Source organism: Ammospiza nelsoni, chromosome 1 (genome assembly GCF_027579445.1).
Source record: "Ammospiza nelsoni isolate bAmmNel1 chromosome 1, bAmmNel1.pri, whole genome shotgun sequence".
In the NCBI taxonomy this organism is placed as follows: Eukaryota; Metazoa; Chordata; class Aves; order Passeriformes; family Passerellidae; genus Ammospiza; species Ammospiza nelsoni.
In genome coordinates, this window is record NC_080633.1 from 36,112,806 (window position 1) to 36,136,469 (window position 23,664).

A 23,664-nucleotide genomic window follows, 5' to 3' on the forward strand; every position below is an offset into this window, starting at 1 on the left:
AGATGTAACTTTTCTAAGGGTTAATGATGATCAACAGTTCTCATCCCTCACAGATAGCTGGTAGCTGTGTAGGGCTGTGTTAGAGGCTAGGTTTTAGGCATGGTACACAATACTGCCCTTAATGTCCTGAGAGCTACCATTTCTGAGTTAGCCAGAGGCTGGGGTGCAGTAAATCCAGAAGCTGTCCCTCCTGTGATATATATTCCCTTTACTTTCCATCCTGTGTGCCTGACCTTCATGCCCACAGAACTGCTTTTGAAAAGCAGTGCAAGGGTCCATGGCTTCCATGCTCCATTTTACATGGGACATGATTTATGAGTAGAAATCTTTTAAAATGAAATTTCAGATGCATTTCCTTCACTGACAGATTGGCAAACATCTTATAAATCACAATTCAAGTGCCAAATTCCCTGCCAGTGATCAACAGATTTTATCAAGCTTTTATAGTCTTCAAAAGCAAATTCCACAGTACTTGTTCTAACTTACTAACTTGCTATTAGAAAATATCATTGAATGAGCAATATTTGCTACAATGCCATGCACACAAACCATCTATAATACCTGCAAATGAATGATATCCTCTTCTGATCTAAAAACACATATTCCTTATTATATTCTTGGTAGAATGGGGAAACACACAAATCCTACAAAACACCACAAATCCTGTGCACCGTGTAAACAGTCTCATTTTATGCACTGACTTTCTTCACATCTGTGCAAATAAAGCCATTGTTACAAGCACAAAGAGCTGTGGCATACAATACATGCAACTATGAAACCACGAGTGCTGCTATGTGTTGAGTCTTTAAATGGAAGTGGCACATCTGCTTTTGCCATAGGAGTGTAAATCAATCCAAGATGTTTATTAAAGAGTCAGTAACAACCTGTCCACACGCTCCTTCTTCCATCCAGCCTTGGGTTTGTCCTTGCTTTGTTATTTTCCTGGCAGTTAAACATGGGCTCTGCACACTGAAAGTATGTGGTGTTTCTTCACGTACGGATAACATAACATGTCACGTAATATTGAACAAGTATGTGATGCAGAATGGTTTGGACAAAAATGTGAGCCAAAATGAGGTGGGGAGAAAAGGGTAAGTACAAACAGCTACAGAACAGTGACTGAAAGGTTTGTTGCTCTGCAATGAGGCAACTGTGTTTCCTAATGCCTTCTGAATTAATGAGAACTAGATTTGATTTCATGTTCCAGCTCTTGGCAATTAATGAGCAATATTTGCAACAGTGAAGGATGGTGAATGTTTTCTTAGGGAAGTCAATAACTGACTTTGCATTTGCTGAAGGTATTTATACCACTGGGATTTCTACCACTAGGTCCACCTGAGCAGACCTGGTGGGAGTACAAGCCTTTTAGCTCTTGCATAGGTTGACCAGCAGGAAAGTCAACATAATATTGGCACTGCCCAATACTGACACTGCAAACTGGCTCTTTTTGTGAGCAATTGCTGGTGTATTTGGCACAAGCTGTAACATGTTCCTTTCCCAGGGACTGAGGAGCTCTAGGATTTGCTGTAGAACAGCAGTCCAAGGACAGCAGTACCTTTTGTGGGCAGCCTGCTTGTGGGCTATCTGTACATAGCAGCACCTAAAAGATTGGACCTCAGGATGAAGGCAATGGCTCTGGGTCTGACAGTAGAACCTGAGCCATGCAGTGCTCCTTCCCCTTCCATCAAAGGATGGAAGGAGAGCATCCTAGGAAAGGGAATCATCAACAACTAGGCAGGAGGAGCAACCCATTCTGTGTCCCAGTGAAGGGCCTACTTTGTAGCACGTCTGAGTAACCAGAAGTATGAAGAAAAATATGATGGATGTTGCATTCTTGACTTCCGTGTGGGGAGATCATAACAGTGATGCTGTTCTTCAAATGCATTGAAGGAAACAAGATGTCCTGTCAGATACTAAAGGGAGGCTCATCCATTGGAAAGAAAATATCTCTTTCATATGATGGCAGTGGAAAACCACTGTTTTAAGAGATAAGATTGAAAAACAGACTGTTTGATGGGAAATGGTTCAGGAAGGCTTGTTGTGCAGAAGAGGGAATAGAGGCTGCTGGAAGTGTGCCACCCAGTGTTTTATACTTGCACATTTAATTGACTAGACTGAACAAACATCTTCTGCAATTGTTCATTTCTTCTTTGTTAAAATGGTCAGGATATGTTAAAAGGCTGGATTCCACAGGCATGTTTCAGTGATAATGTTACCTACCAGCTCTGTCTCAAAAGTGTCTAAGATTGCTGTAAATTTGTTAATTGGGTGTCTTTTCATCTGTAGCTGAAATTCAGATGAGGTGGATTTGCTCAGCAATACAAAACATACTGGGACAGAATTTATACAGCGATTTCTACTGCAGGCTGGAATTTTCTTGATAAGACTTGTTACAGCATCTTGTTAAAATATTTTAGCCAGGGAAAAAATATTAATTAAATTGAATCAAAATACTGAGGTAGCCTAGAAAAGTTAAAAAAGAAAAAGAGAAAGTAATGCTTTCTCCCATTTTTTCCACCCACTCTTAAGTTTCTCCTTTTAATTTAATTTAATTTTATTCCATATGCCTGATAATGGGACTTTGTGGAACTGAACCTTTTGACGTCACTGGGCCATCTTTTTGGAGAACATCTCGGACAGATCTCTTCATTTCCATTTCATTTTGTCTTTCTATGGCTGAAACATTGTTATTTAAATGAGTGCTTTCTAGCTCTGATTTTTTAATGCAAATGTGTGCTGCTTCCCTATTGAATTGAAACCATCAATACTTCTTTTTCCCTATGAAAAGCAGGATAAAAAGTAATATTCTCAGGGCTGAAGGTGAGTTTGGGATGTAACTTTTGTGTGAATTTAAGCTAAAAAAGGGAGATACATACAATGGTGAAGTATCAAAATACTGGCTCAATCTTCCTTCTTTCCAAGATATAATTAAAGCAGTTCTGTATATTTCAAAGAACAGCTGATGCAGGGAAGGTGCCAAGACACAGCAGACCAGTCACACTCCCTCAAGGCATTCTGTATAAACTGCTTAGAGAAGTGCACACAGAAGTGAGACACTACATGCCTCCAGCAATCTTATGGTGCTCTACACCATCCTTGCATTTGAAAGTTGTGATGCATTTTAATTAGAAAGTAGGTGTCCTCTCATGTTTAATTTTTTGGAAACTGTATGCCAGGAACCATAGTTTGAACTTACAGGACATCTTAGAGGGAATAGCAAAGAAGGTAAAAAATAATATAACCTTGGCTTTCTTTAGAGTATACTGCATGCCTGTCTTCAGGCTATTCTTTTAGCTATAATGTCTAGAAATGTAGGGCTTTTTTAAAATCTGTGAATGGGGAAGTTCTCCAGTAATCACATGCCTCCTGGAGCAGGAGCTTTCTGCTCATCAAATATTGCATGATATGAAAAATACCACATCCCATGCCCCCAGCATCAAAAGGGGTGGCAACACCTGAGTTGCATCCATCCCTGGTCTCTGCCTGCCAGACCAAGAAGCATGTGATGCTGAAGCACGTGGATTGTCTCACCCCTGCTCCCATTGGACAAGCACTCAATTTGCAGCAAAAAATGCCACTGTCCATGCCCAGTAGCACCCATGCCAGCAGTATGAGCAAACAGACCTCAGAGACTGAGCTCTCCTTTTAATCACAGAAGTTGTTGTTTTCTCTCAGTGTCAGTGGTTGTTGTTCCAGCCAAGGCTTTTATATATGTTATTCCTGGACTAATGAAAACTCGAAGTGCTGCTTGCCCTGCAATACCAAATTTATGGATGAGGAGACAACTTCAGCTTGCCAGGTGATAATTTGGCACCCTTATGTCAATGTTAAAATCCCTGCAGCTGTAAATATTTATTTGATATGAAATATAGTCCAGCTAACACATTATCATATGAATAAATCTAACCTTAAATAAAACATGTGCTCTCCATCTTTTATGCACTTTATAAAATGTTTGATTCTTGCTCTGTGCATTCTCAGCTTATTACAGCTATTCCAACGTATAGCAGTCTGTGGTGTGCCTTGATTTCTTTTCTAATACAACATTCTGCTTCTTGTATGTCACCTCTTACAGCTTTTGCAAAGTTTTGATTTGATAGGACAAGCACAGTGAGGGCATTAGGACCGAGAGAAAGACGCACACATTGCTCTGTATTATGTCTGGCAAAGTGCTTCCTGACTGAGTGCCGTAGTTATGTGTGAAACAAAGTCAGGGACCGACTACTTCTCATCTGTTGATCACAGTTAACTTGAAGCCTCTGAACGGGGGAGAGCTGTCAGATCTGCTTTCTGAGATACAGTGCTTCAATCCAGGCAGCAATTGGAAACTTTGAAGAAGCAGGATCTACCCATGAAAGAAACTATTAGAAATGGGATTTCTTTCAACTTAGAATTTTAAAAGGGAAAAAAAAAAATCAAAGCTTTAGCTACTTTTTCAATCAGCAAAGCATGCACTTTCCTAACTAAGCCGGGACTCCGCATAATAAAGGATCTACTTTATCTCACTGGATCCATGCTACATTTTACTACAGTAAGTACAATATTAATAGGAATGTTATAATTTTTTTCTGTAAATAGAGAGGAGAGAATGAAATGGCTTCAGTGAAATGTGAAGGGAACAAAACAATCCTCTTGGCAGATAGTGAAAACCAGGGCTTTTGTGCAACCCGAGGACTGAAATCTGAGGAAGATTCAAGTGATATTTAACATGACCATCTGTATAATTTTGTCACCAACAGTATGTTCTTGAGGAAGAAGTGCAGATATGGATCACGTAAGCTGCAGTTTCTCTTGTTGTTTCTGATGCTGGGGTTTTTACTACTGATGGTTACAACGCTGAATCCACCACCCAGCAACCAGAGCAAGGAAGGGACTTTCCAGCCTGTGGAGTTCAACCCCCGGGAAGGGTATCAGCTGGACTTTGTGGAGACCCAAGAGATGCTGGAAACCCAGGAGGAGAGCCAGCAGTATTACCCTCTGGATGGTCTATCGCCTTTCATCTCCCTGCGGGAGGATGAGTTGATCATGGCCGTCGTGTCGCCCACCGGCAAAAGGAACCACAGCCGGGCCAGGAAGGGCTATCGCGTGGTGAAGCAGCAGGGCAGGCGGCCGGAGGGGAAGGCAGAGGGGGGCCCCGAGTCCCAGCCGCTGTCCCTACCCCTGCAGGACGGGCAAGGGGCTGCGGCGGGGGAGCGGCCGCTCGGCCTGGAAACGCACGGCTTTAACGAGGTGCTCAGCGAGCGGATCGCGCTGCGCCGGGACCTGCCTGAGGTACGACACCCGTTGTAAGTAAAACACCCTATTTCACTTCTGGGGGAAAACCTGCCTCCTTCCCCGCCGCCGCGTCCCCCCGCACCTCCGCTCCTGCAAACCCCGCACCTCTCCTCCTCTAGAGCTCGCGTCTTTCCTATGAACTCCCGCTCCGGCTTGGGCGCTCCGCTCCTCAGACCAGGGACGCTCCCAGCCTCCTTCGGGAGGTGGTTCAAGCCCTCAGAGCCGGCGGGCGGCAAAGGTGGAGGGGGGCACGGTGCGGGAGGGGCAGCTGGGCCCGCTGGGTGAGCGGAGCGGAGGCGCGGAGCGAAGAGCCTGTGGGGGCGGTGTGAGCGCTGCCGCGGCGGCCCCGCACCCCCGGCTCGGCCCGGCCCGGCTCCGCGCCGGCTCCGCCGCGCCCTGAGGCCGCGCGGGCGGCAGCGCCCCCTACCGGCGCCGCGTCACGACAGGTGCCGGGGGCGGCAGGGCAGGGAGCGCCCCGGCCCCGCCCTTCTCCGTCCGTCAGTCTGTCCGTCCGTCTGTCTGTCCGGCTGCTGGGCTGCAGAGGGGGAGGGAAGCCGCGCCGAACTGGAGAGCAGGAGAGACGGGTTTCGTCCTCGGCCAGGCCCCGTCTCAGCCCACTTGCCGGAGCTATGGGGTCACTGGGCTTACAAAGTGATGAATGGGTGAAGAGTTGGGGCTTTCGGCTCTTCCAGAACCAAAGTGACCCGATGGTTACTCACAAAAGTGGAGCCGACTCTGCACTGGTGTGGCCTCACTTTAAACAAATATCATGTGCACTTTTGAGCACCACAATATAAGAAAGATAAAACTGTAGAGGAGGATAACAAAGGTGGCAGTGGGTCTGGAGGAGAAGCCATGTGAAGAGCGGCTGAGGTCTCTTGGTTTGCTCAGCCTGGAGAAGAGGAGACTGAGGGGAGACCTCATTGCTGCCTACATGTTCCTCACAAGGGCAGGAGGAGGAGCAGGCACTGATCTCTTCTCTGTGATGACCAGTGCCAGGACCCGAGGGAATCACCTGAAATTGTGTCAGGGGAGGCTTAGGCTAAATATTAGGCTGAAAATGATTCTTCACCCAGAGAGTGGTTGGACACTGGAACAGCTGCCCAGGGAAGTGGTCACGGTGCTAAGCCTGACAGTTCAAGGAGAATTTGGACAATGCTCTCAGGCAAATGGTGTGACCCTTAGGGTGTCCTGGGCAGGGCCAGGAGTTGGACTCAATGATCTTTGTGGGTCCTTCCAACTCAGAATATCCTGTGATTCTGTGGCAAGTATTGAAAGGAAACTGCTGGGAGGAAGGAAAGTGGAGATTGTTGTGTCAGACAAGCTCTGCCAACACCACAGCCGCCACGCTGTAAGGCCACCTCGAAAAAATGTTGCATTTGAAGCCCCAGGTGTTACATTTGAAGTCTGGAGACTCGAGAGCCAGTTGTCCCAGCAGCCCAGCTCATCACACTTCTTAAAAAGGATCTGAGTTGTATCTACTATCAAGCTGCCCCAGGGAAAGTTCAGGTTGGACATTAGGGGGAATTTCTTCAAAGGGCAATTAAACATTGGAATTAAATGTCCAGGGAGGTGTGGAGTCACTGAAACTGGAAGTGTTTAAGGAAAGACTGGACATGGCACATAGCGCTGTGGCCTCTTTGAGAAGGTGATGATCAAGTCCAAAGACTGGACTTGATGATCTCAGAGGTCTTTTCCAACCTAATTGATTCTGTGATATGCTTCCCTTCCCAGAGGGAGCACAAGGAATGTGAGTGGTGTCTTGTCTCCTGTAACAAAAACAATTGAAGTTTTCTCCCAGGACACTGTGGAAAGACATACTGGAAAACATTTAATATCAGACCCAGAATACATTTTTTTCTAGTGCTCATTTTCACATGTTCAAAGACAGCCGGCAGCTCTAATTTAAGGGTACAGTCTCAAAGAAAGAGAAATGAAAGAGTGTTTTCTGTACTTATTGACTAGATTCAGTGTTAATTTGATTAACTCCATTAAATAATGGCATGCTGATATTATTTCAGTTATTTTTTGGCATGCTTCACTGCTAACTCTTCAATCTATGTAATGTTCAAAGGAGGAATGACAACCCTGGTTTACTGTTTTTGGTGGAAAGCCAAAAAACAATTTTACATTGGCAGCTGAAGGGCCATCCAACAAGATACAGCTTTAGTTAATTCTGATCTTGGTAACATTTAAGCCATGGTCTCAGAGCTCCTGGATGGATTTTGCTGTCTCACAAAACACTAGTTACAGCCTAAAGAGTTCTCAACACCACAGCTTACAGAGTCCAGAAACCCCCAATGTCAGCATCTGAGGCTCATTTAAATCCAGATCATAAACCTGGAGCAGAATATGTCTAAGCCAGACCTGTCCTTTATGGCACAGCACACAAACCACAATGATGATTTTTAGGCGTAGTTTGCTCTGGGGGCCTGGCTCACAACTGTGTCAGTCCAGTTTTACAGCAGTATAAAAAGAGAGCAAACCAGAATCAGATTGTCTGTGTCTCTATTCGGTTTACATCATGTTGTTCACCACAATGCCTATTATTATTTAATTAGAGGGAAGCCAACCAGTTAGAGATGTTTCAGTGAGTTACCTCCATGGACCCAGTCTCCCTCAGGTCACTTGAAATGGGATGGCAAATACTTCACATTAGAAGCAGCCCATGCTCTGAGGTATCTTCATCCCTCAAAGTGCTTTCTGCTGCCATCAGTTGCTCCAGCTGGGGCTGACACTCTCCTGGGATGCCTGAATCAAGCCTGCCATTGTGACGTTTATCCTGGGGGCTCTGCCCAAAAGAAAGGTCTGTTTTCCTCTCTTGGGTTTGAGTGCCAAATGGCAAAAGAAACTCACAAGGTATCTACAAAAGTTTCAAGTTTCATTACTAAAGTATAGCTTCCTCTAGAGTGCTGTTTGGAGCTGAATCTCAATTAAATATTTTCCTGAAGGTGAGTGGGAGTCCCTGTCAGCTCTGCCTTTGCCTTGTCAGAATTGCTCTCTGTTCATTGCTGCATGTGACAATTCCTTGTTTTTCACAAATTAGATTAAATCACTATGTCTCATATCAGTCACAGCCCTGACTTTTCAAAATGCCAATTTATGATAGGCAGGCTATGAAACTGCTCCAAATTACAGGGAAGGTATTTTTGTGTACCAGTACCCTTGTGCATTTTTGTGAAGATTAGATATCTATATTGCAAGTCTTTGCCAATCTCCATGGCAACTAAGCACTCGCCACCAAGGTTATGTGTTCAAGTACTGTTATTTTCAATTCTTTTCCAATTAAGATTCACAACAGCTTTATTTTCTTGCTATAACCACAGAACTAGCAACTAGCTGCTAATAGCTATAGAATGTTTCTGGTTAGAAGCTGCCTGGTACTAAAAGGACTGCATTAGATCTTCACTTTTCTTAATTATTTCTCTAGTCTGTTGCTTGAAAATACTCACTCCCAAGTCATGAGAATATTCTTTCCTTGATCCTGCTGAAAATGGAAACAATCACCTTATATGAAATTATGAGGTAACAGTATTGTTGATTACACAAAATTAGTAAACCAAGGACAATATAGATTAATCACAGTGTAAAAATAATCAAGAAATTTTTCCTTTCTATGCAAAAAAAAGTGAACTATTGAAAAATACAATAAATTATTAAGATTGTCCCCATTTCAAATATGTATTCTATAGAATACATATTATTCTACAATATACATATTATTCTATAATATACTATAAAAGTGCATCTATAGTAATCATTTATGTGTATTAAATCATTCAGACTATGGAATCTCTTAAGTGATTAGCAGCTTTGTGTCTGGACAGTGTCTAGCAGCATAGAACCTCAGTCCATGAACGGAAGCACTAAGTAAAACACTAATAAACAGAAATACTAAAATTATATCCCTTACATGAATTTCTGCTGAGTAGCCAATTGTTTAACAACCACTGTAAAATCTGTATAATTATTTGCTTGGCAATACAAAAATGCTGAAGTAACAATGGGCTACATTCAGCCAATTGTGTAATTCCTTGAAGAAATTCTTGCTGCTGGAGATTAAATGAGTTAGGGCACTGAGTGACTGTTATTTGGAAAATAAAAAGATTTTTTAAATGTGCTTTCTAATGTCAGCAAACGATAGACATAGTCTTTGCATATCTACAATGGGCATTTGAAGGCATTTTCTGGGAAATGTGCACCCTCACACCGGAATAGATGGTTCTCATATACAGTTTCTGTGAGGATGAATGGGAAGTGTTTGTCATCTTTAAATGTTTGAGTTATTGTGGTGGTTTAACACCAGCTGGGAATTAAACTTCCCCTGTTCCCTGTGAGGGAGGGACAAAGGATTAACTGTGGGTTGAGATAACAATTTACTGAAAGCCAGCAGCAATGGAGTAAAGAAACACACAGTGACAGCAGCAATGCTAATAACAAAAGGAAACAAAAAGAGAAGGTGCTTTACACACAGAAGGCATTCACCACCTTGACTTAGCTCTGCCTGGCCACTGAGACAAAGACAAGATGCTGGGGGGATGTTCCTGTGTCTTGGCAATGACAGTGGTTATTCCAGAGACAAAGACAGATGGCAGGGGGATGTTCGTGTGGCTTGGCAGTGCGCTGCAGTTATTCCTGAGACAGACCAAGACAAGATGGTGGGCCCTCTCCTTACCCAGTGCCACATGGCCTCCTGAAACAAAGACAGGATGGCAGACTCTCCCTGCAGGCAGTGTTCCCCAAGCCCAAGACAATGAAAAACAATGAGGGAACAAACCCCCAAAACTGGATTGTCCACTTTGCACCATGCCACCTGCTTCCAGACTGCTCTGCTGGTTTGATTGCACACTGGCTCCCAGCTGGGAGACTCATTCAGCAGTGATTCATTTTCATTGGAAAAGCAACCTGTACAAACCTTATAATGAAAATACATTTTCTTTCTTAAATGTATCTATATATTTGTAATCATGGCCCATGTAAGGATCCATGTCATTGCCACAAAGGACTGAGATGTTGGCTTCATTCACTAGGATCTTGTACAGGTAATCCACAGGTATACTGATCTCTTGTGCAGATGAGTTATTTCATTTGTTAGTCTTAATGGTACTGCAGTTGCTTGCTCCTTTCTTACTTGGGAAAATGTGGAAATTAGTGGAAGCTGGCCTGCTTTATCCATCACTCTGCTCTAATTATCTTCACTTTTTCTTTACATTCTGGACTGTTTCTGTTTGAGCTCTGGTTTTTGAGGTAGACAGCAGGAAAAAAAAAAACTATCCCAGAACACAGGAACACTTTCCTCTTTTTCTATTATAATTTGATACTGCTATTTCCATATTTTCCCTTCATATTCCAGTTTTGGATATACCTTAATACTTTCTTTTTTTAGAAGTGAGTTGAGATCCTAAACTGCTCTCCACCCCTGAAGGTTTAGGTGCTGCTTGCAACTTTGCTCTGAGAAAAATAATTAGCCATTTGTTCCAGTGGTTCCAGTGTCTTCCTCATTTCACTCATGCAGGTGCCTACAGCAAAAATATGACTCCAGTCTGCCTACTGCTAGTGTCATCATCTGTTTCCATGATGAAGCCTGGTCTACTCTGCTGAGAACTGTGCACAGCATTATGGATACAGCCCCAAAGGCCTTCCTCAAGGATATCATCCTAGTCGACGATCTCAGCCAGCAAGGTAGCTCCCATTTCTCTCTATGTGAGTTCTTTTTTCCAAAACTTCAGGGAAGAAACTCTCCTCCTCCAATAAATGTGTGAGGAGAGGAGAAGGCAAAGATGACTCCTAGGAAGCGAGCTAAGCACAGCCCAGAGCTGGCTACCAGGTTTCACTATCCATCCCTAGAATTCAGCATAGCCTTTCAACTTTTAGATATGTTTCTGTTTTTCCCCCACGTCCTTTACAACCACTCTGAACTTTCTTACTTTAAAATAAGATCACAGCATGTAAATCTTAGGATTCCCACTGGACCAGGTCTGCTGTCACAATTTCCAGACTTGGATTTTGGCTGAAGCATAGAGTGGAAAAGTCCACATTGCTGAAGTAATCCAAAGTGCTTGGGAAAGCCAAACACCTGTAGTATCTCACTCTCATCTGTGTATTTTATGAGATGATGAGAGCATCCACCTTTTGCTGAAAACAGGAAAGGAGGCTATTAAGATTCCCACAGGAATAGCCTCATAACTTGTGAATCTCAGTTTCCATTAGTCTCTACTTCCCTTTGACATTATGCTGCTGCAGAAATATTTGAAATGTGGCCTACTTGGCCATTTAAAACAAATGCCCCTGAAACATTTTCCCAGCAAGAGGTAGCATCTCCTACTACCTGTTTCTTTTCTCTAACAGCTCGAATCAAAGCTAAAACATTTCAGTGGCTGTTGTGTTTCTGCCAGGGCCCCTGAAGTCAGCTCTGAGTGAATACATCTCTAAGCTGGACGGTGTGAAGCTCATCCGGAGCAACAAGAGGCTTGGAGTCATCCGCGGTCGGATGCTGGGAGCTGCGCGCGCTGCCGGGGACGTGCTCATCTTCATGGATTCCCACTGCGAGTGTCAGAAGGGCTGGCTGGAGCCCCTGCTGGCCAGGCTCTCCAGCAGCCGGTAAATATCCCTGGGTGTGCTGATTTCTGCTGAAAGGGACCTGCTTGGAAAGTGTTGGGTAGTTTTTGTAATCCTCCCTTGGTTACCGTCTTGCTTTTGGTCACATCCCTTTTATTTTCTACCTTATCAGCATATGCATCACTCTGATATGTGGGAAGCAGGATGGGTAGCAGAATCTCATGGCTGATTACCCTCACTTTTACACCCTGTGAAAATTTCAGAATTTGTATCCTGTTAGAGCTTAGAAGCTTTAGAAGGCTTCCTGTTGGTCTGAATTAAAAATATTTCAGTCTCAACCTGTTTGTAAATCAGCAGACATCCACCAGAGAAAATTACTGCAGGACTCCATTGTTTTTACTTTTTAGCTGTCTCAGTAATGGAGGCAAGAATAAAGTGCTTTGTCCTCCTGAGCCAGTTTGGCTGTGTACCATGTCACATTTTGGCTGCCATTTCTCTTCCACAGAAAAAGCCCAGACTTCCAGGGCAATCTAGGCAGGTTTAGATAATCACAGGTACTTTCACTGACCCCAAAGTAACAGAGTAAGGTAGAGATTAATATTTCTGAGTATTTGATGTTTAGGGTGGTTCTTGGGCCTGTTTTCTAATGTACATCTAATCTCATCTATGCAGTCCTTTGAAGACATTGAAACCACTGCAAATGTTTCTAGGCTTACATGTCAGTAAATCTTTTATTAAAGGGACTTTTTGAAAGAAAAAATTGTACATTAACTTGTCACTTGGGAAAAAAATAATTGCTAGAGAGGGTAAAAAAAAATATCTTTAAACTCTTACTAGACTGTTAAATAGTCATGCTAAACACCTTCAAAGGCTGTTCCCAGGCACTGGAAGAAGGTGCTTTTATGGCTAATTATGTTTGCTTACAAGAGAATTAATGTGAGCTTCTAGAAATTATTACATCATTTGAATGAAAACATTATGAATACTGAAAGCAAGAGTAATGCTGCCTTAGAATGTTGGGAATATTCTTTTCAAAAAGGTCCTCCTTGGAAAAGCAGATTATTTTTTGTTTGCTGACAAATTAGATGGTTTACTATGAATATACTTCATGATTCTTCTGCCTTGAAGTATAGTCTATTTTTGATGTTCAAGGAAAACTACTGTGTGTATCAATTGGCCAGTCCTTATTCAAGGGTGTTGAAATTGCTGAATTTAAAAGAGTTACAAAAAGTCTCAGAGAAGAGCTATAGTGAAGGGAGAATTACAACAGCAAGAGAGAGAAGTTAGGACCCTACACCCCCACAATGTCAAAAATTCACTGACAAAAATTATTCTTCCCGAGGGAATGCAAAGCCAAGTCTGCTATTGTTCAGAGATTCTGTAGCACTGTCACCAGGGGGTGAGAAGGGAATTCTCTTCATTATAGAGCCCATATGCTCATTCATTACCCCAGGAGAGCAGAATTTAACAGTGAATTAACTAAGATCTAATGGGATTAATGAAGCAAAGATGGAAAACGGATTGGATAATAGTATGGGTTAAGCCATCCCTTTTTGTGTGCTGTATCAGTCTCTGTGTCTGACCCTGGAAGCTTTGTCACTGCTAGTGAGGAGAGCCTGTGACATCCTCCATTGAGGAGGGAGGATAAGGTCCAATGCACCTGGCAGTCACCTTCCCTTACTGTCCCTCTTTCTCCAGCTGAAGATTGGTGACAATTACACTGACCTGATAAGGAAGTTAATTCATGACTTTTCATAAAGTGCTTGTAATGCTTGCATGGAGATCACCATGGGAATGTAAGGCACTATCATAGTCAACTTGGCTTCATTTAGCACTTGAGGAGCTGTTAAATTGAATCATGTGCACTGCCTGAGACTGCCCAAGTGAGGAAAGCACAGGAAGTTGAGAGTGACTGGTGAAATATCCATCTTTCCTCTTCCTAATGTACTGATCAAACTGTAACTCATGCACTTTTGCTGGAGGGACAGCATGGCAAAACAATCACCTGGAGTGAGTTGTTTGCTGGCAAGGACCAATGCAGCCTTTCAAAGCTCAAACCTTTGCAGAAGCTTAAGGGAGCTATAGAGTGGTTTTAACTTTAAAAATAGTGATTTAGCCTAATTTTTTAAACTCCTGATCCAAGTATGCCAATATTATTGTGATCTGCCTTAGAGTGATGCTGAGAGATCCTTGCCCAGACTGAGATGTCACTGTGAGTTGAACACACTCACAACAAGAGAGATACTCAGTTTTAGTAGACTGTAGGATAAATATAAAAAAAAATTATCCCAGTTTTACAGGTATAAAAATATTTATACAGAAATACTTGACAGATATTTGACTTGTTCTAGGTAATGACATTTCATTTCCCTGCCTGATGGCTTTATTCACTAACCCCATCTAATTTATTTTTCTGAAAAAAAAAATTAAGTAATTCCAAAATCTTTTAAATACCTTGACTGGGACTAGTTCTGTGAACCATGGCTAATAAATTGACTGAGAAGCTGTGCATCAGCTTAGTATATTGCCTAGAGAATGGTTCAGTGGTTTCTAAAGCATTCCTTGACATTTTGATTATTCAAGGATGAATACTGTAGGTACCTGGACAATATTAGAGAACCACATGAGATGCCCCACAGATCATTTCATTTGACAACTGTTTGTGTTGCAGGCTAATTCCAGGTGAGTAGCATGGTGCATAACAATGCAGCTGTGCCATTATTACAGTCATCTTCGGAAGGGTTTGCCTCTCCAGGAGACTGCAGAGCTGCTATTTTGTATTCTGTCCAAAGGCAGGGAAAGGCAGAGGGGCATATAATGAGCTGTGCCATGAAGCCTTAGAAATATTGTTCCTTTGATCTAAAACCAGTGGTCACCGTGCTGAAACAGGATGATAAAAAAATATCCAAAACATATTTCCTTAAAATACTTCATGAAAGCAAAATGAACCTTGATGATATCCTTGACAAGGAATTCCACCTGTAAAAGAGGCCTGGGCACCATAGCTATGGACAGAGGGGTGGTTTGCAAAGAGGTAGCTGGGCCTTGGGACCTCGCCTTGCTCCTTATTGCAAGGGCTGTTTCTCTCTGTGCTGCCTATACCACAGCTCAAATATTAGATTAGGAAACAGAAATCTGTTACATTATTTGAAAGAGCTTATTTGGTTTCTAAAATTCAAAGTGCCTCTACTTAGCGCTGTGATTGTAGGTCACTTATCTTTAATGAAAATGCTGATAAACAGAATAAGAAATTAGCATAGCAGTGGAAAGGTGTTTCATCATCTGTGTGTTCCCATCAGGAGCAAATGGAAGCCTCTGCTTGTAGATACAGGAATAGAAAGAGTTCTGCTGTCCAGAAATTTTCAGTGTGGTTCTGATTTTATGGTAATACACAAGAGAGAAGGGAAATATTTTGCACGGAAGCTGAACAGCTTCTTCATCTCTTTTAGTCTGATTCCCCACTTTTCAGTGGCCCATATCCCAACTTTTTGAGCTACCAAATACATGAGCCATCTGTTTTCTAGCTTCTCACAGGCTTGGAGAAGCAGGATGTTATCCATTCTGAGCCCACACAAACCCAGCATCTGAGCATGCAATTCCATGCTGCTTTCCCAGTTTTGAAAGCCTTCCATACACTTCACATGTAACAGCCTTCTTCCTGGGATTTCTGTGTTTGCTTGATTCTTTTACATCCCCCACTTGTCAATAACACTCATTTCAAATTCAGTAAATGTTCTGCATTTACGTGGTAGGTTATGGAAAGATAAGCTGTCTCTTTACAATCTTTCACAGTTGATCAGGATCAGAAGGTGACCTATTTTAAAGAAGTTGAGGTAAAGAAAATAAAGGCATGAGTCTACAAAGGCAAATATTACTGCTAAACACAGGAGCAATAAAGATTTATGCAAAATTCATGGCTCAGTGCTCTGACTGTCCAGTGTTAAAAGGTGTTAGTTACCTCTACAGATTTTGTTACTCTACATACAAGTTTTAATATTTTAGCAAAAAAAGGCAGGTTCAAAAATTATTTTTAATAAAACATTCCCTTAGCACTCTGCTTTGCAGAGATTTGCTCAGTGCTTAGCATATGAATACTCCACCTATTCGAGTAGACTCCTATGCCCTAAGTTAGTCTGGAGTTGGTCTGGAAGGCAGTATTTAAGTAATCCTTTATAACATTCCTGATCACTGCATTTTATCTTCTTATTAACCCTATCTAATTTCAAGTGCTCTGTATTTCCAAGACTTCAGTTAGCCAGCAAGGTGCTCTCAGTGGAAATGCAGCATTTTGTGGAACCAGCTTGGGTCCTCAGTTACTCACTGTAGTTTTGACTGGGCACAGAAACAGAGAACTGGGACTGCCTGGATTTCTTAACTATCTAATTTTTGCAAGCTGTGATACACCCTGAAATAGGTTGAGAATTATACATCATTTTTATGTTTGGTTTTGAGGGTTTCTCTTTCTCCTTATACAAAGGAGGATTTAAACAGATTAAAATCTATTCCCTTCCCAGCAAAACAAAGTATAAATCAATACAAAAGCACTTTCAAAAAAAGTGTATCCAATACTTCAAAACTGACACATTAATTAAATCTTCCTCTCCCCATGTTACTTAGTTTAAAATTAGAAAAGAACATAATGTCCATGATGACTGTAAAGGGTCATGGGAAGGCATTTCATTTGCAATTGTATTTGGTAAAGAAATCCCAAACCAGGAAATTGTTCTTGTTTGGGTTGCTCTTTTTCATGGAATTCTGACCTTTTGTAATTTGTGTGAGTTCCAAGCATTTGAAATATTCACAGATTAGTCAAACAGTTCAAAGCCTTGCTGCTAGTTGTATTTGAATTTCCTGTTTTTCCCTTCCCTCAGATTCCACAGAGTAAAATTAGTGGTAGTGTGTGTTTCATTTCAAAGTGCTGAGAAGCTGCTGTCTGCCAGTTACCCAGTTAAAAACAAGAATAGCTAAGAACATCTTCCAATTACCATCTACTGCAAATTTGCATTTAGAACTACACAAATGTCAAACCATCTTTGAATATGCAGAAAACAGCTACTTTTTAAAAATCATACCAACAAAAAATGGGTAAAGCGCTGCTTCATTAGGATTAAAATTGAATATTGACCAATTTTCACACAAGATAAAGTTATTAGATTCTTCTATTTCAGATCAGAAAGACTTCCAATATTTAGTTTTAAGAAGGTGTGTCTCTGTTGGTTTCAGCAAAGCTACATCATGACCATATGACACTTACACCAGTTGAAGGTCTAGCATTGCTCTTACAAACATACTCTTGAAAATTGTTAATCTTGGCATTCTGAAAAAGCTACAGAAGTAGTAGCTCTAAAACACAGTTATCACTTTTTACTGTATCATTTTGTGGGAAAGGAGATCAGATTTTATTTTGTTCTGGTTTATGGTTGATTTTAGCCAGGATAGAACATGGCCTATTCCTGTGAGTTATTTTCAATTTAAACACTGTAATTTTCCATGTCATAATTTGCAGATAGTTTGGATAATTGCTTGGTCTCAAAACTATCAGAATCCATTATGACCTTACTGGTATATTTCTTGAATTGAAATCTTGAAGAATCAATGCCCAATAACTAGAACTACTACTGTGGTGCCTACTTTTGTGAGCAATTGCACTCATGCCAGAAGTACCACTGGAGCTTGGAGCTTTATAGTGGAAACACATTTAAGGTGGATTAAAAAAAAATAAAAAGACAAGTTTTAAATAGCTACAATGATATGAAAATGTAGAATAGTCTGAAATGTTTGGATCATCTGATCCAGAATATATCTGTGTGTGTCTGTCTGTATCTGAACTATCCAGGATCAGTTCATGTGGTCTAGTCTGCATGGTCAAGGTCTTCTGAGTAGTTTAGTCTACATTGCCTCTGGCTTCTACTCAAATACGCCCTCCTGATATTTCCCTCTTGAATCTGAAATCATAAAATAAACTACCCTGGGGTCATTCATTCCTCAGTCCTGTCTGAATGAGAATGGATAAACCAGTAGCAATAGATGTGTGGGTTTTAGCAAGCAGCAGCAAACTGAGGTGGGAACTGTGCAGCTGCATCTGCACTCCCAACCAGGCAGTTGTCAGAGATTCTCCTACACTGGAGAATGCAGCAGGCTGTAGAAATTACTGTTACAGTGACTTTTCATTTTTGACATTTAGTCATTTAAAATCCATTTAACTTGTCAGATGGATTTCCCTCAGCATATCAAAGAAAAGAAATGCCTGTTTGTGTGAGTCCAGTGGGACACTACCTTTAGGAACTTTTAGAAGCAGGCAGTTTGCTTTGCATGCTGTTAGTGGGTAAAGCTTCCAGTAGAAAGGGCCCTGCTGGCTTGAGTCCTGGGTGGTTTCTCCTGTCATGGGTACAAAACTGTATCACAGGGACATCATTAGGAGAATCAGGGAAGGATATCAGCTTTATTGGTTTTATTTTTACTATCACTTCTTTCCATTTCTTCTTGAGTCCTGGGGAAGGATGACAGGAACTCACTGCCTTGATGTAAATGCCTACAAATGCTGCATATGACCATAAAATTTTCTCACCTATTTGTAAACCAGATGCTTGTTTCTAAGAGTGCTTATTATTGCATGTTAAAGGATGATTTTATACCTGAGCAGAGAAATAAAATCACTTTTTTATTTTAAATCTTCCTGGCTTAAGCTCATTATGGGACAGTCTGCTCTTACTAGGAAAAAAACCTGGGTCATATTAAAGCAATCCTCTGCATGGTTCATCTTTGTAGTCTCAACTAGCAAGCAGTAGTCTTACTCTGTGGGCTTCTAAAATCCTCTACAGGAAATGTCAACTGTAAAGAAATAAAATTGGGCATTTCCCCCTACTCTGATACTGAAAAAAACATTATTCTAGTGATTGTAGAGGCAGAGAAGATATTTCAAGATTACATTATCATAACCCAGAGCTACCATCTTCCTTAGCTGGTTCTGGCCTCTGCCATGGAAAAATACAAATCTCTCACTGCACAGGAGACTTCTGAGATTTCCTTTATTCCCTGACAGTCTTATGTTTCAATCAAATTTCTCTCCTTGTGATTTCTGACCAACATATACATCTTAAAAGAGGAGATAAAAACATCTACATTTTGCCCCCAAACTGACCATTTCATGTTTTTCTCTCTGTTTTAACAGGAATTTTTTTCCTAGGGAATAATTTCCTACATAGATATTCCTAGTCTAATAATAATTTTTTTCCAGTGTACCTTAATCCCTCTTAAATATTACTGATTTTTCTCCAGAAGAACTTCTGTCTATAGACCAGTCTTTGCACTGAGACCAGAGACTATCCTTTTAGCATAACAGAGAAGAACTGGAGAATGTTATTCTTCAATACTTTTTCCCTGCAGTCCCTAATACCATTTCATTCATACTCTGAAAATTTCCAAATGTCATTGACCTGAAAACAAGGAACACTGAAGGCTGTTCTGAACTACCAGTTCATTCCAAGAGGATGTGCAAGTACACTGTGAAATACTGTGATTTCTTTGCCATAGGAAAATGTCTAGTACCTCTTCTCAGACTAATCCAAATTTAACTTAAGTTAGAAATAAATCAAGGATTGTCACTTAGAGTGTAATGGTTCTGTTCTTGCTCTTAAAAGTAGGTTCCACCCTGGGACAGTGCATTTGCAAGAGCATTCTAAGATTGTGGTAAAATACAAACAGGCACTGGCTTATGAACTCAGTAATAAATATTTTTTCAAAACAACCAGCAGAACAAACTAAGGATAAGTGCACTCTTTATTGGCCTGATGTAACAAACTCATGAAGTGTGTGCAGTATTTACAGGAAAATCAGAGGATGGTAAAGGGTGAGAGGCCAAAACCATCTTCTTCTATAAACTTTGCATCCATGCAGAGCCTGTAGTATCAGAGGCTGGGGCCTCTGTGTGAAACAGCTTTGTAAGAATTCTGATAGCTAACTCCTAACAAAATCCTAGATAGTGTTAAATGACAATGCAAGGTACAGGGTATCAGTAAATTATTGATCTTTAGATTCCTCACTGCAAGCTCAGTATTCCCATGCAACGAGCATGAGAATCCCAGCATGAGCTTCTGTCAGCAGGGAAACTAAGGGCACTCAGCATTTAGAGGAGTGGTTGTGCTTGACAGTGTCAAAGAGGAGAGCTAATGTTTACTGAGAGGAATAGACTTCATTTATGCATTGGTTTGGGACATAAGTGATATTGTTTTTTTCAGAAACAGTGTCGTCTCCCCTGTCATAGATGTCATAGACTGGAAGACCTTTCAGTACTATCACTCTGTGGGCTTGCATCGAGGTGTTTTCGATTGGAAATTAGATTTTCATTGGGAACCAGTGCCAGAGCATGAAGAGAAGGTACGACAGTCTCCCATCAGCCCTATCAGGTAACAGTCCATCAGACAATGTGCCTTGCTCAGCTCAGCAGCAAAACTGCACAGTTTGGGTCATCTTGGGTCATTTTCCAGCTAACAAGAGAAAGGTGTGGTTACTTGCACTTGCTCAATTAATAACTCTTAAGGGATAGGTTTTTTGTTTGTGCTGGTTTTTTGGCCTTTTGTAATCATTCTAACTAGACTGCAGCCACACTTTCAATGTGACAAATATTTTCCATACATCGACACAACTAGAGAACAGCCTGACTAGACAAGGTGTGGAGATTTGTAGGGAAAGCAAAAGACATGTCATACAGAGTTAAAAAAAATGTCTTACTCATGATCTGTTTATCTCTTGTTCTGAATGTACATGTGTGCAATGTTCCCCAGTGTTCTGAGTCTTATTTGATAATTCACCTCTTAGCTCCCTTCCCCAAACAAATCCTAGAATTACACTCCAGTTGTCCTTTATTTTGGTTAGATAATCAGTTCATTCAAGCTTATATGGAACAGTATTGAATCATTTTGTAATACTCTCTCTATGGAAATGGTGGAATTTTCACCCTCTGTGTAATTCCTTATCCATAAACAAGGTGTTCACTTCCAAACTGTTTTCTACACAGGAGTCCTGCAGTAGCTGGTGCAGTGGTGGCCATGGATCGACATTACTTCCAAAATACTGGAGCTTATGATTCTGACATGACCATGTGGGGAGCAGAAAACCTGGAACTATCCATTAGGGTAAGGACCTTAATTAAAACATCAAGATGTGGTAACTATTGCAATTTTAAGGAACCTGAATGAAAAAGGAAGAAGATATTTGCAAAAACAGTGCAGAACATGTTGGGTTATGGAGACTACAACCTCCTCTGAAGAATTCAATTCCCACGCTCCACAGCCTGTCAGGACTATACAAGAACATGCAGCTGCTGTGAGTTAGGAGCATTATGTCAGAAGAAGGAAGTTTTGCTGGCTATCACTATCTGCCTGAGGCCTGAGTCACTGCTTTTGGCACCCTCTGAAAGCTGTCTCTTCTATTCTGGCATGTTAGCATGCCCCAAAGGGAGAGTAGCTTTATTTCTTTGCCAGCCTGTAGTTTTAATAGCAAATTGTTTATATTAAATCCTTTCCATTGATTTTTGCTGAATATGAAGAGTAGCTGATATTGAAAACCAATGAAAATTGCAGGCACAAAGGGGTAGAGTGTTTTTATTGTCCCAGACAAGGGAAGCTGTGCACCCAGATCTCTCCACTACTCTGCACTGTTTGTGCACAGAAAAACATAAAAGCATATTAATAGCCATACTGGGTCAAATCAGAGGTCTGAATGCCCAGAATCTTCTCTGTGTCTGTGGGGAGCAATGTATGAAGAAGCATATAATAATGCTCCTGCTGTTTCCAGGATTTCCTGAAGCAGAGCCTAGAGTAAAGGAGCTTCTCCCTTTCAGATAGAAGTAATCTAAATAAGGTAATCTCTATTTGTGCTTTCACCTGTGTTTCAGACCTGGCTCTGTGGTGGCTCTGTAGAAATCATCCCATGCTCCCGAGTTGGGCACGTCTATCGAAATCACTTCCCCCGCGCTTTCTCCTATGAAGAGGCCATTGTGAGGAACAAAATCCGGATAGCAGAGACCTGGCTGGGCTCCTTTAAAGAGAACTTCTACAGGCATGACACAGTGGCTTTCTTAATCAGCAAGGTAAAAACATCTCTAGTGGTTTGTATCTGAGGTTTGTGTAGAGATAGGTGAAGGGAGAGGAATAGGAGTGGTGGTGTCTGTATGCAGTCAGATGCAGGGGATAATCTTTTTATTAAACCTTCCACTGAAAGACCTGTCAGATCAAGAAGGAGAGAGAGAAATTTGTACCTAAGCTCAGCTTTGTGCTGAAGTTATCCAATCTTCTGGAGTATAATCTCTTCTCCAAATGACTCCCCAACAAGCTGTGGTTTGTTTTGTCACTGATGGAGGTTGTGATGTATCTGAAGTGGAAACCTGCAGCATTGTGTGCTCAAAGGACTGTCCTAGAGGGTTCACTCTCAGTTTCTGGTTTTCCTCATAGGGTTCATGAGGATATTCAGTGTTAGTCACAGGCAAGTGGCAAATTATAGTCTCTCCTGGAAGGGAACATATCTGAGTGGTCTAGTGACAGAAAAGATATGTTTTTTTTTCCTGAACTGACATATCCAGAAGCAACTGAACCGAGAAAGTCAGATCTCAACATGCCACTATTTACAAGTTACCTTTTCATTAGAAGCATGGTGTGGACATCTGACTAGACATTCCTCCAGGAATTTGAATTCCCCTTAGTCTGTAAGCTAGGAGAGGCTTGCAGGCAGATGTGTGGTGTAGCCCTGGCAGGCACCTACAGTTGAACCATCTGCAGGTTACACACCGTCCAATAACTACAGAATGGCCACACCTGTACAGTCTCCATGGCGGATCAGGGGTGGTCAAGGAACTGTATATCCCTTGTATTACAAACAAATGGATGTTTGCTTACTGGGAGTCTTGCAGCTGTGGGGAATGTTGTTGGTGGAGTTGCTGCAGTTCCCAGGAATTCTCTGGCTCCAGTACCTTTTCTTGTAATCATATTCTTTCTGCAAGGCTGTGGACAAACTTGTAAGCAGTTTTGAATGAAAATGTATCATTTATCTTCCTGTTCATTTAACAATGCCAGGCTTTTAAGGAGAAAAAAATTAACTGAAAGCATTTAGGCAGAGCACAGGTAGGTGCTGTGCAGTTTCCCATTCATATTTGCTCTGGTGTTTCATAGAATCAGAGAATGGTTTGGGTTGGAAAGGACCTTAAAGATCCTCTCATTCCAACTCTCCTGCAGTGTGCAAGGATGCCATTCACTAGATCAGGCTGCTCAGGGCCCCATCCAGCATGGCCTTGAGCAGGGATGAGGCCTCAGGGATGATGCCTCGTCCCTTTCCAGGGATGGGGCATCTACAGCTTCTCTGGGCAACCTGTGCCAATGCCTCACCACCCTCCGAGTAAAGGATTTCTTCCCAATAACTAATCTAGACCTGCTCTCTTTGAGTTTAAAACTACTGCTCCTTTCTGTAAGTCCCCTTTAGGTACTGGGAGGCTGCTGTAAATTCTCCCTGAAGCCCTCACTTCTATTCAGTTCCATCAAGTGATCCCCCACTTGCTCTTCCCTTATAGGGCAAGGGACTTCCTTCCCCTTCCCCACTCACTCAGAGGATCAGGGTCTTGAGGGAATAGAGAGCCTGACTGCCAGCAAAGACTGAGGAATACAACTCAGCCTTCTCCATATCAGTCACCACCAGTTCACTTTTCTTGGTTATTGGTGCGGAGGGGGGGGCATCTTTTCTGACCTATGTATTTATAGAATGAATCCCTTCTTGTGATTCTTTGTATCCCTTGCCAAGTCCTGTTCCAGCTTTGCCTTGGCTTTCCTGACCCCACCCTGACAC

The 23,664-nt window shown here is 41.8% G+C and overlaps 1 protein-coding gene across 2 annotated transcripts in view; it reads left to right on the plus strand.

Moving 5' to 3' along the window:
* Nucleotides 1-3,767: 3,767 nt before the first annotated feature.
* Nucleotides 3,768-23,664, plus strand: part of GALNT15 (polypeptide N-acetylgalactosaminyltransferase 15) — a 31,836-nt gene continuing 11,939 nt past the window's right edge. The window contains exons 1-7 of one of the 2 annotated variants that reach the window (XM_059468767.1): nt 3,768-3,799; nt 4,740-5,285; nt 10,790-10,956; nt 11,670-11,874; nt 20,070-20,237; nt 20,849-20,966; nt 21,728-21,922. In XM_059468767.1, coding sequence (XP_059324750.1) covers nt 3,774-3,799; nt 4,740-5,285; nt 10,790-10,956; nt 11,670-11,874; nt 20,070-20,237; nt 20,849-20,966; nt 21,728-21,922 — 1,425 coding nt within the window. In that variant the 5' untranslated portion in view covers nt 3,768-3,773. Of the gene's footprint in view, nt 3,800-4,226; nt 4,532-4,739; nt 5,286-10,789; nt 10,957-11,669; nt 11,875-20,069; nt 20,238-20,848; nt 20,967-21,727; nt 21,923-23,664 lie in introns of those variants that run through there. The other variant, XM_059468776.1, reaches the window with a different exon arrangement.